This window comes from Cnephaeus nilssonii (assembly GCF_951640355.1).
Source record: "Cnephaeus nilssonii genome assembly, chromosome: 9".
NCBI classification, from domain to species: domain Eukaryota; kingdom Metazoa; phylum Chordata; class Mammalia; order Chiroptera; family Vespertilionidae; genus Cnephaeus; species Cnephaeus nilssonii.
This window is the reverse complement of record NC_137080.1, coordinates 55,830,551-55,846,497: the sequence shown is the minus strand read 5'-3', so window position 1 is coordinate 55,846,497 and position 15,947 is coordinate 55,830,551. Positions and strand designations below refer to the sequence as shown.

General features: G+C 40.1%; 1 protein-coding gene across 3 annotated transcripts in view; it reads left to right on the top strand.

Annotated features, from left to right (window-relative positions):
* Positions 1–1,451: 1,451 nt before the first annotated feature.
* LOC307105508 (cytochrome b5 reductase 4) overlaps positions 1,452–15,947 on the top strand; it is a 66,640-nt gene continuing 52,144 nt past the window's right edge. For all 3 annotated transcript variants that reach the window (XM_079781338.1, XM_079781337.1, XM_079781336.1), the window contains exons 1-2: positions 1,452–1,657; positions 6,187–6,340. In XM_079781338.1, the coding sequence (XP_079637464.1) occupies positions 1,583–1,657; positions 6,187–6,340 (229 nt within the window). In that variant the 5' untranslated portion in view covers positions 1,452–1,582. The remainder of the gene's footprint in view (positions 1,658–6,186; positions 6,341–15,947) is intronic.

Sequence of the window (15,947 nt, the reverse complement as noted above, 5' to 3'; positions counted from 1 at the left end):
TTAGCTCAAATACAATTTTTTTCACAATAAACATTTCAATTGCAAATAAAGAATGTTTCTGCAATATTTCGGAATGATAATAGGCAGAGGTAAAGGTCTGCGATTGGTTACCTAGCTAAGAAATGCCTCTTAATTGAATGGCTACTTATATTCCCTCACTTTCCCTTCTAACTGAAGAAAAAAATGACAGACATTAATTTACAGGCACTTTAAGGACAAGGCAATTGAAATAGGGCAAGTTCAAACCATAGTTCACACTCAGGAAAAATTATTAATGGAATGAGGCTGTGGAGAGTTATTTAGAACTATATTTCTTCTGAAAACTTTCTCCCTTCACTGCATTCTGTTCTCAGGATGTGTGTGTTCCCCAAGGAAAATACTCACCAGGTCTCCAATCTGAAACTTTGAGACTTAAAGACTGTTGTTTACCTGCATGGTATGTGTGCTTCTCACCGATATGTTGGAATAGTATGAAGAACCACTGCCATTTATTGAGTGCCTTCCTTTGTTTTTTTCTTTATTGATTAAGGTATTACATATGTGTCCTTATCCCCCCACAATAATATGATGTATCTCAAAATCATCATGCTGGATGAAAAAAGCTGGGTGCCACCAAAGAGTGCATATTTATATGATACCATGCATTCAGAATTCAAGAAAATACAAATTAATTTATATACCCAATGATACGTTTGAGTGCCTTCCTTTAACTAGGCACTGTATTATGTAGTTTACATCATCTTATTTAATCCTTACTAAAACATAAATTCATTATGCAGATGGGAAACTGAGGCATTGATATACTAAAGTACCTTGCATAAGGCCGCTCTAGTGCAGAGGTGGCATCCAAATGAAACCGGACTCTTAAATACTGCAGTTGGGGGTGGGCTGCATCAGTATACAATTCCTTGTATCTTTCAGGGAAGGCAGGAAGTTAGATGAAGAGGAAAACCTCATGAACAGGTGAATGGAGCAGAAGACTTTACTAACGCCTTTGACTCATAATGTCAGTCATTAGCGAGGGTTCTTAAAGGTGAAGTTTCTCTTCACCCCACAGGAGGGGCAGTTTGCATTTGACACCTTGGTTTTTAAAGCTTCTCTTTCCTGAACAGCTTGGTGCCTTAGAGGAGAGAGTTTCAGAGAAATCAAAATTCTAAGTTGTATAATGCTAGTGCTTGTTTTAACAGTGGACAGACACTTGTGGGTGTGTCTGCAAGCATTTGGTCTTAGATTCGGTCAGCACCAAGGCTAAGGAACAGTTCCACTCTTTTATCTTAAGCAGAATAGCTGTCACGTCCCTGAGGTGCTGAAGTTCCGGCAGAACTAACGGAGCATGCGTACTTTCCCCTGCTTCCCCGGCCCCTCCCCAGCTAACTCCCTGTCCGTCACGTTGGCCCCGCCCTCCGCGACTCGACGTGCTGCGTCATGGCGCGCCTCACCCCGGGCGACCCCGGAAGTGGGTCGGGGGCTTGGCCTCTGCCCGGCCTGGGAGCCGGAGCGGGAGGTGTCACCCCGGAGGGGTGCAGCCGAGCGATCCCGTCCAGCGGCGGACCCTGGGCAGGGCCCGGGCCAGGGGTCCAGGATGCTGAACATCCCGTCCCAGTCCTTTCCAGCCCCCAGCTCGCAGCAGCGCGCCGCCTCCGGGGGGCGTAGCAAGGTAAGCGGCTGACACCCGCGGACGGGTCCGGCTCAGCGCTTGCCTCCCGCGGGCGTTTCGTGTTCCCGCACAGCCCGTCCTCCCCTTCCTCCCCTCTCCCACCTCCAGTTCCAACATTCGGCCCTTCCTTTCCTAGTTGGCAACCTCTTCCTGGTCCCACGCTGCCTCCAAGCCCTCGAACTCTCCTAACCTCCCTCTCACCTCCTGGGCGCTTTTCTTCCCAGCCTTTGTCCCGTTCTGTCAGTCCCCTTCTTCCAAGTCTCCCCGCGAACTAAATCCAGAGGTAACTGATAGGCCTGGCTCTGTGCTTCCTGATTATAGGGACTGAGGATTAGCTTTCTTCCCCCCACCTATCCTCCTCTCTGGTCTTTTGTTCTCTTTCTGAGGGAGTTCTGAGTGATGTGGGGTCCCAGCGGAAGGGAAAGGCTGGGCGGTGGCGACAGTGACCCGTGACTATCCCTGCAGGGGTGGGGACTCCCCGAGCTAGGGGAGATCGGAGAAGGGAGACCACAGGTCTGCAAACCTCCAGTTTACGGAGACTTATCGAAGTCATACTGCCCTTCTTTCTAACCCTGGTACTTCAGTTTTGTGTGTGTGTGTGTGTGTGTTTAACCACTGCCTTTTCCACTGATAACACTTGATGACTTTGAAGCGAATATACTCTTTTAAGTTTTTGTTGAACATAGTTACTGTTAACAACAGGTGGAATACAAATATATTTTACATTTGCAAAACTTAATAAAATCGTCTCCTTTGCTTATTGCAACGTGAATTGTTTGCCCTTGTTATTTGTTGGTTCCTCATTCTGTAACCACATGGTGTTTTGTTTTTGAGACTTCCACCTGCTTGGACCACTCCTTTTTCACTTCTGGGCTCTTGGGTGTTAGCATCATTTGGGAACGTTACTGCCTCTCTCTCTCTCTCTCTCTCTCTCCTTTCTTTTTTTTTCCTTACATGACTCTAGATCTGAATTATGGATTCAGGGATCTGTAGTTTTCATTAGCTTTTCAGAAGTCTGTAAACCCAACTATAATAATAGTACAGCCGAGATTTATTCAGTGCTTACTGATGGCCATGTATGTTCTAATTGCTTTACTTGTATTAACCCGTTTAATCTTTACAATGATCCTATGAAGTGCATGTATTTGTTATCTCCATTTTACATAAAAGGAATCTGGTGAAGAATGTTGCCTTAGATCTTACAGGCTTGATGTGATGTGAATTTATTGCTCCACATGTCATCCAGCCATTTAATTATTTGCCCCCTCTTCCTTGATATTTGAGCTATTTCTCTTCTTAAGCTGTAGGGAGCGGCTATAGGGTCAAGCCTCGGACTGACCTGTGGCAGAGCCACATACAAGTCCCAGTTTGGAGGGCAGAGCCCTCCTAGCACAATTAAGCTTGACCTTATAGTCCTCCCTTGTTCATAGATAGCTAATGGGCTGTGGGAGGTGCAGCAAGTGCTGACAAAACAAGGCTTGAGTAAGAAACTAGCAAGAACATTGTATACATGTTGACCACTCCCCTTGTTTTGCTTTGTGTGCTCTGACTATAAAATAAAGCTTCAGCTTACAGGCTGGGTCACTGTTTCCTCATCCAGGCAGTGATCCACCTGGTCCCAACTGTACTCTCTTGTCTGTTTTCCCAGAGAAAGAAATTATGAATTAGGTTATAAGTTTCTGCCCTTCTCCATTTAAACTACTAGTCATTTTCTCAATATCCACTTAAAGGAGACAATTTAGAGGCAAAGACAAAAGATTCACAGGTGGTGATGGCAAAGGTGAATCTTTGGGTCCAAAAAGAGAACAAAATAAGATTATTGTGCAACTCAAAGGGAAGCTAAGACTGTTTTTTTTTTTTTTTCTTTTCTTTGTGAAACAAGCTACTCTTGAACATGTTAGAAGCTGAGTCAGGATTGTATGAAATGGGTAGACTGAGAAATAGAACCTAGTTGGGGAGGTTGTATATCATAATAGTTAAAAAGCACAGACTTTAAAAAAATGTTTTTATTGATTTCAGAGCGGAAGGGAGAGGGAGAGATAGAAAGAAACATCAATGAGAGAGAACCATTGATTGGCTGCCTCCTGCATGCCTCCCACTGGGGATCGAGCCCAAAACCCAGGCATCTGCCCCAACTGGGAATCAAACCGTGACCTCCTGGTTCATGGGTCGATGCTCAACCACTGAGCAACACCAGCTGGGCAAGCACAGACTTTTGAATGAGAAAGACCCAGATTCTTTTCCCAGCTCTACTACTTAACCTCTTTGACTCAGTTGTAAATGGAATAACAGTACCCATTTTATAGGGTTGTTTATAGGATTAAATGAGATAATGTTTCTCATAGCACAGTCTTGGTATACTGAAAGCACTCACTAAATGTAACTAAATACCTCTCATCTTTTATTTAAATATCAAGGATTGTTGTGTACAACCCTTAGCACAGTGCCTGGCTAAAGTATGCACTCAATATTTGATAGCTATTATTATTTCTACTAACACTAGTAAATAAATATTTACTGAGAACCTACCTTATTCTACAGATAGGTCTCTATTTTCAAGGAGTTTAGTCTAGTAGGCTGAATGGACTAGTAAACAGGCAGTTATAAATGCCATAAATACTGCAATAGTGTGTTATGATAAGTTGGGGTCAGAGAAGGCTTCTGGAGGAAATAATGTCTGCGGTGGAGTGGGGTGATAGATCCAGGCATGGAGCAAGTATTTCATTGCAGTCAAGGAGTCTGTTTCCATTTTCCCATTTAGCTAAAACATATAAATGGAAGGAGCAAAAGTTAAACCATGGAGCTAGTGAGGCAACCACTATAGGAAATTTAGAGACATCATTATAAGATAATGTGGGGAGCCACCAAAGGAGGAGGGAGGGCCCATGATTAGATTAGCATTTTCAAAAGATTGCTTTTAACTACCATGTAGAGTATGGAATCCACACAGACAAGAGAAACAAGTGAATTTGGTTTGGGATGGGAAAGATCATAATCTTACACTTTACTTTGTTTATTGGGAACAGAAGACCTAGAAAGATTCAGTGATGGTAAGGATGAGACGATGTAGGTTGATAGGAAGGAATGTAAAATTGGAAAGGCACCATAGACCTGTAAACTTTTGGGGGTAAATAAATGCCTAAAATAGTAAGACTCAGGAAAGTGAGGTATAAACATGTCCTAGTCTGTTCTGGCTGCTGTAACAACATACCATTGGCTAGGAGGCAGATAAACAATAGAAATTTATTTCTCACGGTTCTGCAGGCTGCAAAGTTCAAGATCAATGCACCAGCCAATGGCCAATTCTGTGTCTCATAAAGGCCTCATTCCTGTTTCATAGCTGACTTTTCCCCTGTCTTCAAAGGGCTGAGGCATCTCTTTCAGGCCTCTTTTATAAGGACATTGATCCCATTCTTGAAGACACTGTCTTTAATACCAAATCACCTACCAAAAGCCTCACTTCCTAATTACCATCACATTAGAGTTTAGGATGTCAACATAAGGATTTGGCTGGGGGTTGGGAGGCACAAACATTCAATCTGTAACAATAAACTTCCTTGAATGAGTCTGCTTTTACATTAAACATCCCTCTGGTCCCATGTTACAAACTAGTTATACAAGTTTAGATAGTAGTCCTACTCCATAGTGATATCTTGAAAGTTTCTACTGGGTTGTCTTTAAGTGGTTAGAACACTAGTAAATACCTCTCATCTAAAAGTTTTGAAAATTTATTTTGGGGAAACACACACACACACACACACACACACACACACACACACACAACCAAACATCCTGTTATAAGTCCTCTGGGCAAGGGTAGGCAAACTTTTCTGCAAAGGGCCAGATAATAAATATGTTAGACTTTGAGGGCCACATAAGGATTCAGTCTCTTCACCACCACCCATGTGAAAATTATCCTTAGCTCAAGGGCTCTATGGAAACAGGCATGGGCCAATTTGCCAGTCCCTTCCCTGTAGTGTTACAGTGTTATTTTCCATTATTTGATAACCTTTGTTTTTCAGTGGATTCTTAGAAAATTAATTGCTGCCGAGTGATTGCCAGTGTTCTGTGTATATTGACAATCCAAAAAAACAATTTTAGCCAGTTGTTTATATTTTCTTCTATCAAATCTCTGTTAATTTTTAAGGCAAAGAAATTTTGGTCCAAATTGGTAAGTGACTATAACGTATTAGTAACAGAGCCAGGACCAAAAGCTGTTTTCTGACTCCACAATTAATACTGTTCATGTTACCATTATGATGAACATTGGTGTGACAGAATTTCTAAGCCCTGCCTCATAGCCCAGAAATGTTATATAATGTTCTGTCTATAATTCTAGTTGTAAGAAAATGATTTTTATAATCTCCTAAAGCTGTAAAGAATATTTGTAAAATTGTTAGATTTGCATTTTCTTATTCTTTTGAATGGGAATAAGAGTAATGAAGTAGCCTGAAGACAAGCAGCAGGAGGGAATAAAATGCAACTAACTTGAAGAAGCCACATGTAATTCTTCCCTTTTCCTTTTTTAGGTACCTCTAAAACAGGGCAGAAGTCTTATGGATTGGATTAGACTGACCAAAAGTGGAAAGGACTTAACAGGATTAAAAGGCAGGTTAATTGAAGTAACTGAAGAAGAACTGAAAAAACACAACAAAAAAGATGATTGTTGGATATGCATAAGAGGTAGGTGGTATTTATGAAGTACTGCAAAAAAACGTTGGGTGGGCCTTCCTGTTGTAATGCTTCCTGTTATTTGATTCACAAGTAGATAATAAAAATGTGCCTTATGCTGGGTAATAAGTTATATAATTCCAAATTTGGGCAGTATTTCTTCCTTCTATACCAGTTTATATAGTATCCACACTATATTCTCTTTTAAAGAAAAAAAGTGTTTGCCAGGCAATTTAATACCAAAGTAGTAAAATTACTCTGTAGCACCTAGTTTATAAAGAATAATATTCCACCTTAGTGCTTTATAACAGAATTCTGTCAGAAAAATGTCTCTGAGAATCTAAAGTAAATCAGAAAGCCCATATTAAAGCCCAATCTTTAGTTCTCACTTGTAGCGGTCTTTATTATTTAATGTATGTTTCTTAGCAATATTAGTTACCTGATTTTTCTAGCCTATAGCAAATTAGAAGCTTCATATTAGAAATAAGTGGATTAAAGAAGGTGAGCAGGAATATAAGAGGGTGGCTGGTAAAAGCAGACTTTATGGTATCTAACAACCTGACATCTAGATTGGAGCAAAATAATAAAAGGGCACAGAACTGTACAATAGGCCTCCATAGCAATGTTCTTGAGTCACTCAGACGTGGTTAAATATGTCCGCTATTCTCTGTTGGAAGTGTGTCATTTATTGCTATTACCACAATTGCAAATTTGTTGTTGTATAATTTAGGTGTATTGTCAGTTATACTAATTACACTAACCTATATGAAGGCAGGGACCATGTCAGTTTTACTGCTTTGTCCTTGGTGCCTGGAACATAGAAGTCATCAACATGTGTTTGTTGATTGAATGTAACGGATCATTCTTAAGAAGTTTGGTTTCTTAAAGAGGTGTATGGTTGTCACAGTAGATTGGTGCTATGACAACTGGAAAGACACCAGTAGAAACCAATTAGTTTGCTAGGAATGCCCAAACAAAATACCATAGACTGGGTATTTTGTTTGGGCATCGGAAACAACAGAAATTTATTGTCTCACAGTCTGGAGGCTAAAAGTCTGAGATCAAGGTGCTAGCAGGGTTGGTTCCCTTTGAGGGCTGTGAAGAAGAATCTGTTCCGTTACCTAGTTTCGGGTGGTCTGCTGCCAATCTTTGGAGTTTGTTGGCCTGTAGAAGCATCACCCTGATCTCTGCCTTCATCTTCACATGGCATTCTCCTGTGTACTTGGGTCCAGATTTTTTAACTTTTTTTTTTCTCATTAATCCTTGCTAGAGGATATTTTTTCCATTGGTTTTTTTTTTTTTTTTTTTTTTTTTTTTTTTTTTAGAGTGGGAAGGAGGGAAAGAAGATGGAGGGAGAAAGGGAAGAAGAGAGAGAGAGAGAAAGAAACATCGATATCAGAGGGAGACACATCGATTAGTTGCCTCCTGCATGCTCCCAGACTGGGGATAGGGATCAAACCTGCAACCCAGGTATGTACCCTTGACCAGGAATCGAACCAGGGACCCTTTGGTCTGCTGGCTGATGTTCTGACCACTGAGCAAAAACCGTCCAGGGCCAGATTTCTGTTTTTATGAGAACACCAGCCTTCCTTATTTCATTAGAGTTTTACCCTACTCCAGTATGACCTCATCTAGTTACATCTGCAATGACACTACATCCAAACAAGTTCACGTTGTGAAGTACTCATAGTTAGGACTTCAACATATGTATTTCGGGTTTGTGCACAATTCAACCCATAACAGAAATAATTAGAGTGTGACATGTTTTCAGTGGCAAAGAGGACAGAATTTTGTAGCAGGTGATGACATAACCCATTCCAAGGCATAAGAACAGCTGCTCTACTCCCCTAGGTTTCTCAGGGAAATGCAGTGTATAACACCAACAACTTGGAATGAGGATTCTGCCATGCATACAGTCCTTTTGTCATTTTATAGGGCTTTTAATACCCTCCTTGCCCTTCCTCTATGCTGCCTACCTATTTATCAGATGCGAGTAACTATACAAAATGACCTCCCCATCCTGCCTGTGTGCTTTCTGCTAGACTGGGGCGGGGGGGGGGGGGCGGGGGGGGGGGAAGAGAAGGGGTGGGGGAGTGTCCGTTTCCCAGGAACATCTCAGCTGGCTCAGGCTGTAGGCATGTCTGAGCTCTGTTTCTTCAGTAGGAAGCCACTTCTCCAGAAAACTCACTTTTGTGAACCCCTCATATCCTAGTTATATCAGGTAAAGGAGGCACTGTTGTAATATAGTCATACTTTATTATTCATTTGATGGAGTTAAAGGACTGGTTTGCTATGTTCGAAAAGTAACATATACTTTTAGAGTCACTACTCCCAGTTACATATCTCCTTACTGGTCTGAATGCATGGCTCCTCTTCTGGTAAAGGTGTCGATTTAAGGATATATTTTTACAAGTTTTTGTTGGAGAATTTGTTCTGCTCTGTTAATAATAAGGCCCTTCCCCCCCCCCCCCCCCTTTTGGAAGAATTTGGTTTTGTATTTTATCCAGAAACACTTATTCCATACAGGTCCTGCCCTTAGAGTTTCAATTCTAGTAGGAGAAGATAAATGATTATTAGACAAGTCTGAGTGAAGTGCCCTAAGAGGGCGGTAAAGAAAGTGGTATCAGATTGAAGAGAGGGAGGCATGTGGGTTAGGAAAACCAGAGACGCTTCATGGTAGAGATGAACTTTGAAGTGATGGACAGGATTTCAACAGGAAATGAGGAGGAGGTACATCCAAATAGAGGGAAGGTCTAAACAAGAGTACAGACCCAGAAAAGTCTGCGGTATGTGCTGGAGCTTAGGTTAACTGGTGGAGAACTCTAAGAAAGAGGACTACAAAGGAATGTTAGGTCAGGTTGTGGAGGACCTTGAAAGCCAGGCTGAGGAATGTGTTCTTAATTTAGACAGCGCTGTAAGTTATGGGAGGTTTTTGAATGTGGGGACAGTGTGATCAGAGTGTGCCTTGGAAAGATCAGTTTGGTGGCGGTGTAGTCAGTTGAAATGAGACTAGGAAGGCATTTAGCTCCATACAGAAGTTCAGATGGCAGTAGGTTAACCAGGATGTTGACAAAGACAGTGGAGAGTTATAGGATGAATGTGAGACAGGTTACTGTAATTTCTAACAGGATCCTAAATGAAAGTAAAAGAAAGCACGTGACTAAACGTAACTATCCTTTTCTTCTTAGCTGTTCTCATTTAAAATATTAATAATACCTTAAAGGGGAGATGTGTGCCAACCTTAGCTTTACAGGTCAGAAATAACGTTTGGACCCAAGTTTTAATCAAAGCTGTAGAACAGAGAAGCAAAGTATTATAGTATCTTTTTTTTTTTAAGTTTTAAATTCTTTATTTACGTTAACAACTGCCCCATTTATTTATTTATTTATTTATTATATTTTTTTCCCCCATTTTTAAATCAGGTTAAAATTCAGCTGACTGGACTGTAGGAGGCACAGTTAGTCTCTTCAAGAAATAATTTTTATAGATAATATTTTGGGGACTTTTCTTTTTGGGGAGATATAGGAGTATTTCTGCCAAGTCGGGTCATGTTCATAAAAATGATGGTGTGAGAAGAGTACTTGGCTGGCAACAGCCTTAATTGTATAAACTGTAAAATGTGGGCATTCTCTAAGGCAGGTAATACGGAGTTTCTAATTTGTTCACTCAATTCTTACCATTTTCTGTAAAGTTTGTAATTTCTTGAATGCAGTAGGAGTTAGAACATTAAGGGGATGGGTGGGGGAAAGATTGCTTTTTCAAAAACTTTGTTGAATTTTCCTCTCATTCGTGCTTTTGTGGTTTTCTGCCTTATTGCTGTTTCTCCCTTGTAAAAACTAAAAGTGATTTACAAACATGTAAAGCTTTGAGCAAACATCTAAATTGCTCACGTGTGCGAGTTCTATAGAACCTAAATCAGACTTTGTTTTTTTCTGTAATATATTTTACTGTAGTATGTAGTCACTGTGGGTAATGATGTGTTAAGTTGTGAAATCATCATTTGGCAGCATGGTGCAATCTTTGATCTTAATGAGGATGAGAGGAAATGTGGCTTGACCAGTAATCCATTTGAATAAATAATATGTAGAAATAGTTGATTACAATCAATAGATTGGTGGCCCTATTTTAAAAATTTAGTGGATCAAGTTCTCCAAATGGGATTTTATTTATAGCTTAGAAATGAACTTGCTTTGATTTCTCTTAATACTGATTGTCATATACTAGTAAATTAGAGGTCTGCTTGTGACCCCTGACAAAGTGACTTTAAATGGGTTGGTATTTTGTTTGTTTCATATTTTAAAAATCTTGGGAAATTGATTCTAAGAAGTAGTGTGTAGCCCTATTATATTTTTACAGTATAATTAGCTTCCTAATTTTTACAGTATAATTCCCTTTATTCATCCATTTCTATAATCTAATCCATATATTTTTCAGGTTGCCCATTATATAACACTAGAGGCCCGGTGCACAAAATTCGTGCACGGGAGTGTGTGTCCCTCAGCCCAGCCTGCACCCGCTCCAATCTGGGACATCCCTCTCACAATCCAGGACTGCTGGCTCCCAACTGCTCGCCTGCCTGCCTTCCTGATTGCCCCTAACCGCTTCTGCCTGCCAGCCTGATCACCCCCTAACCACTCCCCTGACAGTCTGATTGATGCCTAACTGCTCCCCTGCCAGCCTGATTGCCTCTAACTGCCCTCCCCTGCCAGCCTGGTCACCCCTAACTGCCCTCCCCTGCAGGCTTGATCGCCTCCAACTGCCCTCCCTTGCAGGCCTGGTCCCTCCCAACTGCCCTCCCCTGCTGGCCTGATCGCCCACAACTGCCCTCTCTTGAAGGCCTGGTCTCTCCCAACTGTCCTCCCCTGCTGGCCATCTTGTGGCAGCCATCTTGTGTCCACATGGAGGCAGCCATCTTTGACCACATGGGGGCAGCCATCTTGTGTGTTGGAGTGATGGTCAATCTGCATATTACTCTTTTATTAGATAGGATAGAGGCCTGGTGCAGGGATGGGGGCCTGCTGGTTTGCCCTGAAGGGTGTCCTGGATCAGGGTGGGGGTTCCCTTGGGGCGTTGGGCAGCCTGGGCGAGGGGCCTGTGGTCGTTTGCAGGCTGGCCACGCCCCATGGTGACCCAAGTATAGTCTGGAAGCAGGTATCTGGGATTTATTTATCTTCTATAATTGAAACTTGGTAGCCTTGAGCGGAGGCCAGGGCGGGGCAAGCTTGGCTTCCTCCATCGCCAGGGGCAACCCAAGCCTCCTGCTTGCTCCAGCTCCGTGGCTGCTGCCATCTTGGTTGGGTTAATTTGCATACTCGCTCCTGATTGGCTGGTGGGTGTAGCGGAGGTATGGTCAATTTGCATGTTTCTCTTTTATTATATAGGATTAATGCAGATAATCTAGTCTTTATTTGTTAGTTGTGTCTGACTGGTATCCAAGTCTTTTTGTTTTCTTTTACTCTGTCTTGATCTATTTAACTGTCATTCAGTTTCTTCCTTCTTTTTTTTTTTTTTTTAACTCTTCCCTTCTCTGTACCTCCCTTCCATTCACTAAAAATCTAATAGAGTGAAAAAACTGTGGTCTGGGGCCTTATGTAACCCTGAGATGTTTGGCTGAATAAACTTCAGCCTACATTTTGAAATTTTCGTTGTAGGGGAGTTTTGGATTATAAATTCAGTTTTAAAGAAAGATACGTGGTTATTCAAACTTTCTCTTGTTCTTGTGTCACTTTTTTATTTTTTAGTGAATTTGTTAATTTCATCTATTGATCAAAGTGGCATAAAGTTGTTTATAATATTCCCTTATTATCTCTTTATTATATGTAGGTTCTATTGAGATATGACCTCTTTTATTCCTGATACTGCTAATTTTTTTTTTCATGATTAGCTTGTGTTTAATTCTTTTTTAAAAAATTTAATCTTTATTGTTCAGATTATTACAATTGTTCCTTTTTTTCCCCCCCATAGCTCTCCTCCACCAGGTTCCTACCCCACCCTGTGCCCTTACCCCCCCCCCACTGACCTCATCCATAGGTGTACGCTTTTTGTTCAGTCTCTTCCAGCACCCCCCACTCCCCTTTTCCCCCTAAGCCATCAATTGGACATCTCCCGAGGGCTCCCAGACTGCAAGAGGGCACAGGCCAGGCTGAGGGCCCCTCCGCCCCGAGTGCACAAATTTCGTGCACTGGGCCTCTAGTGAAGGATAAATGGGAATTAACTAGGCAAAGAGGAATAGAAACAATATTCCAGGCTCCTGGAAAAAGCATGTGCAAAGGCTGGGTGGTGTGATTGTATGAGAGAGAGGGAGAGAAAACACTCCAGACGTACACACCCGTCTGAACATGAGGAACATAAAGCTAGTGATGTCTGTGTTCTTTCTTTTCTTTTTCTTTCATCAGAACGATGTACTTTTAAAGACTCCATTCTTCCTAAGACACTCTCTTTCCTAAGTGTAGTCCTTTTATGTTCTCTTAATCTCTCCAGCTTCCTCTATGATCTTGGGCAGTTGGTTGCTCATTCTATATTGTTTAACATCCTCAGTTCTTTCTTTCTTCCAACAACTTCTTTCAGTCTCCTCATCTTTGAAAACCTGACTCTGGTCCTCTCTGACTTTTCTTTCTTCCTCAGCATTTATTGTAGGACCTCTGTTAGAAAATCTGTAACACTTTTTATATTTCTGACTTTCCATTTAAGTTGAGTTCAATATTAATATGCTGCTTTTCTCCCTAAGCCTGACACCTATCACAGCATGGCTCATGATTAGTGGTCAATAAATGTTCTTTGAATCATGTAAAATACTTTAAAACTACATTATGGTAAGGATATCTTAATGATTTCACAAATAAGTAACCAGTTGAGGAACTTGCATATTTGCTGTTTCCAGATTATTGGCTCCTGGAGTTAAGTTATATACAAGTCCCCTAATCAGAAATTTTATTGCTGGATAATTTTCTAATATATATTAATGGCCATTTTTTTTTTTTGAACCTCATTTTAGAATGTGAGCTGTAGCCTGAAGGGATCATATGTTCTATTTCCTTTGTATAGCTTCATATTTCCTTTTTGGGGGTTTGCACACTGTGGGGATTGGGTAAATATTTAAGATTGCTTAAGGGCCATTTTGTCATTAAATATTTTTAACTAAATTTTTTATTTTGAAAAAAGTTTCAGACTTACAAAAAAAGCTGCAAGAGGGATGAAGTGAACTCCATAAACCCTTCACCTGCCTGGATTTACTCATTGTTGATAACATCTTCATTATATTTTGATGAATTCATTTTATTTACCTTGTTAATGTATTCTTCATACCTCTTTGTCTTCATTTTAGTAGTCATTCTAAGTTTATGATACACATTTTTACTTACCAATCTACTAATAATATTATACCATCTCCCATGCAGTGTAAGAACCTTATATACTTCTATTTCACTCTCCTATGTCTTGCACTGTTATTCATTTTACTTCTACATGTTATAAATCCCACAACGTGTTATAATGTTTGCTTTAGACAGTCACTTACCGTTTAAAGAGATTAACATAATAAATGGTGCATGGGATGACTCTCAACCGTCTGAGCCACACCTGCTGGACCTGATATCATGTTTTTTATTTTTAGTATTTTCATTAGACTCTTTTTTATAGTTTTTATCTCTGCTGAACTTTCCCATCTGCAAAATGTCATCCACATTTTCAGATAGTCTTTTAAGATATTAATTATAGTTACTTTAATGTCCCTATCTGATAGTTCCAACATTGCAGCATCTCTATTGTATTGCTTTTTTCCCTCTTGACATGGGTTGTTTTATCTTTGTAAAAATGTATCTTATAATTTTTGGTTGAGTGTCACACATTGCATATCGAAGAATAGTAAAATTTATACTCAGAAATAGGTATACTTTTCCTGGCAGACAGTTAAATTGATTTAGTCTAGTTAGTTATTGAGCTGGGTTTGGTGTTTATTGTTGCTATTGATATCATCAGTGCACCACAGACCTCAAATTCCTTCAACAGTGGGTTATTGCTACCTTGTTTTTTGTATGGGTCCAGCACTGCTAGAGGATTTTTCTCATTGTTCCTGTCCTACTCTTAGCTTACAGCTTGCTCTACATACCTGGGTAGGTTCTCTCTTTATGCTCTTGCTCCTCTCCCAGTGGCAGACTGCTCTTGCTTGTTACTTGGTGCAAGACTTGGGGCCGAAGGTGTTTTGCAATTGTAGTATTTTAGCCCCTGTCTTGGGCAGGTCCTGTGCACCTGAGCCCCAGGGGCTGAGTCTTCTTAGTACTTTTGTCACTTCCCCAGTGGCCATGTTCTCTGTCTCCTACTCAGGGCACCGAATAACTTAAACAGAATGTGATAAAGGTCTCTGAGCACTTCAGAAGGTCATCTGGGCATAATTACCAAAGATCATCGTATGTGACCTTATTAGTATTAGGAAAAAGAATAAACTAAAAGGAAATTTACCAGTAAAAGCATTAAAAATTAACCAACATTCTGAGCAATCAGTTACATTCTGAAGGAAGTTGATCAGGTTGAAAGGTAATGACACCAGATGGAAGTTCAGATCTTTAGGAAATGGTAAATATGTGAGTAAAGAGATAAAATTACTTTTTTCCCTTTTAAAAAAATGCATGACTATTTAAAGCAAAAATTGTAACATTGAATTGTGACGTTATATAAAGTATAGGGATAGAGAGTGGTAAATTGTCCTTATATTAAATGTGAAGGGATATACAATATTAACCTAAGTAAACTGGGTAACGTTAACTATATATATTATAAGCCCTAGGACAGCCACTGAAAATATAACACAAAGAGGTATAGCTAAACACCAATAATATGAAATTCTGAAAAATATTAGGTTAACTCAAAAGAAGTCAGGGAAATAAAGGAACAGAGACACAAACAAAATTTGCAGGGTTGGGGTGGGGAAGAAAACTTGGGGTTGGGGAAAGAAACTAATAAAATTGTAGCTCTAAATTCAGAAAGAATGTTTATGCCTGACAAAGTTTCAGAATATATGAAGCAAACACTAACAGAATTGCAAGATAATTAAAATGCGCAATCGTTGTTGCACATTTTTTTCCACCCTCTCTTAGCAGTTAAAAGAACTAAATAAACACCAGTAGACCTAAAATAATAATATGCAGTTTCTCCACGGAACACCAGATGGCACAGTAGTCACAGTGCTTGCAAAAATGGATGTGTACCCGAATATAGTGAAATATGCAGTTCTTTTATTATGTGAACATACCTTTTTCCTTGGTTTATTTTAGCGCCAACAAAATTAACAGTGGTAATTAATGAAATAAACAGGAGTACTGCAAAATGGTGCCGTAATTCTTGGCCCATACATAATAGGCATTAAATACACTTTTTTTTTGCAATGAATATAATGTGGGGCTTTGAGGTTAAATCTGTGATTAAATTTTGAAACAAAAATTATTTTAAAATCTAATTATAAAAATACTGCTTTTACTTAGAGCAGTAGTTCTCAAACTTTTTGGCTTTAAGCTCTCTGTACTCTTTTAAAAATTATGTGGGCCCCAAAGAGCTTTGTGATTGCCCTTTATGATGGAGCTATTGATATTTACCTTTCAGAAATGAAAATTAAGAAATGCAAAGA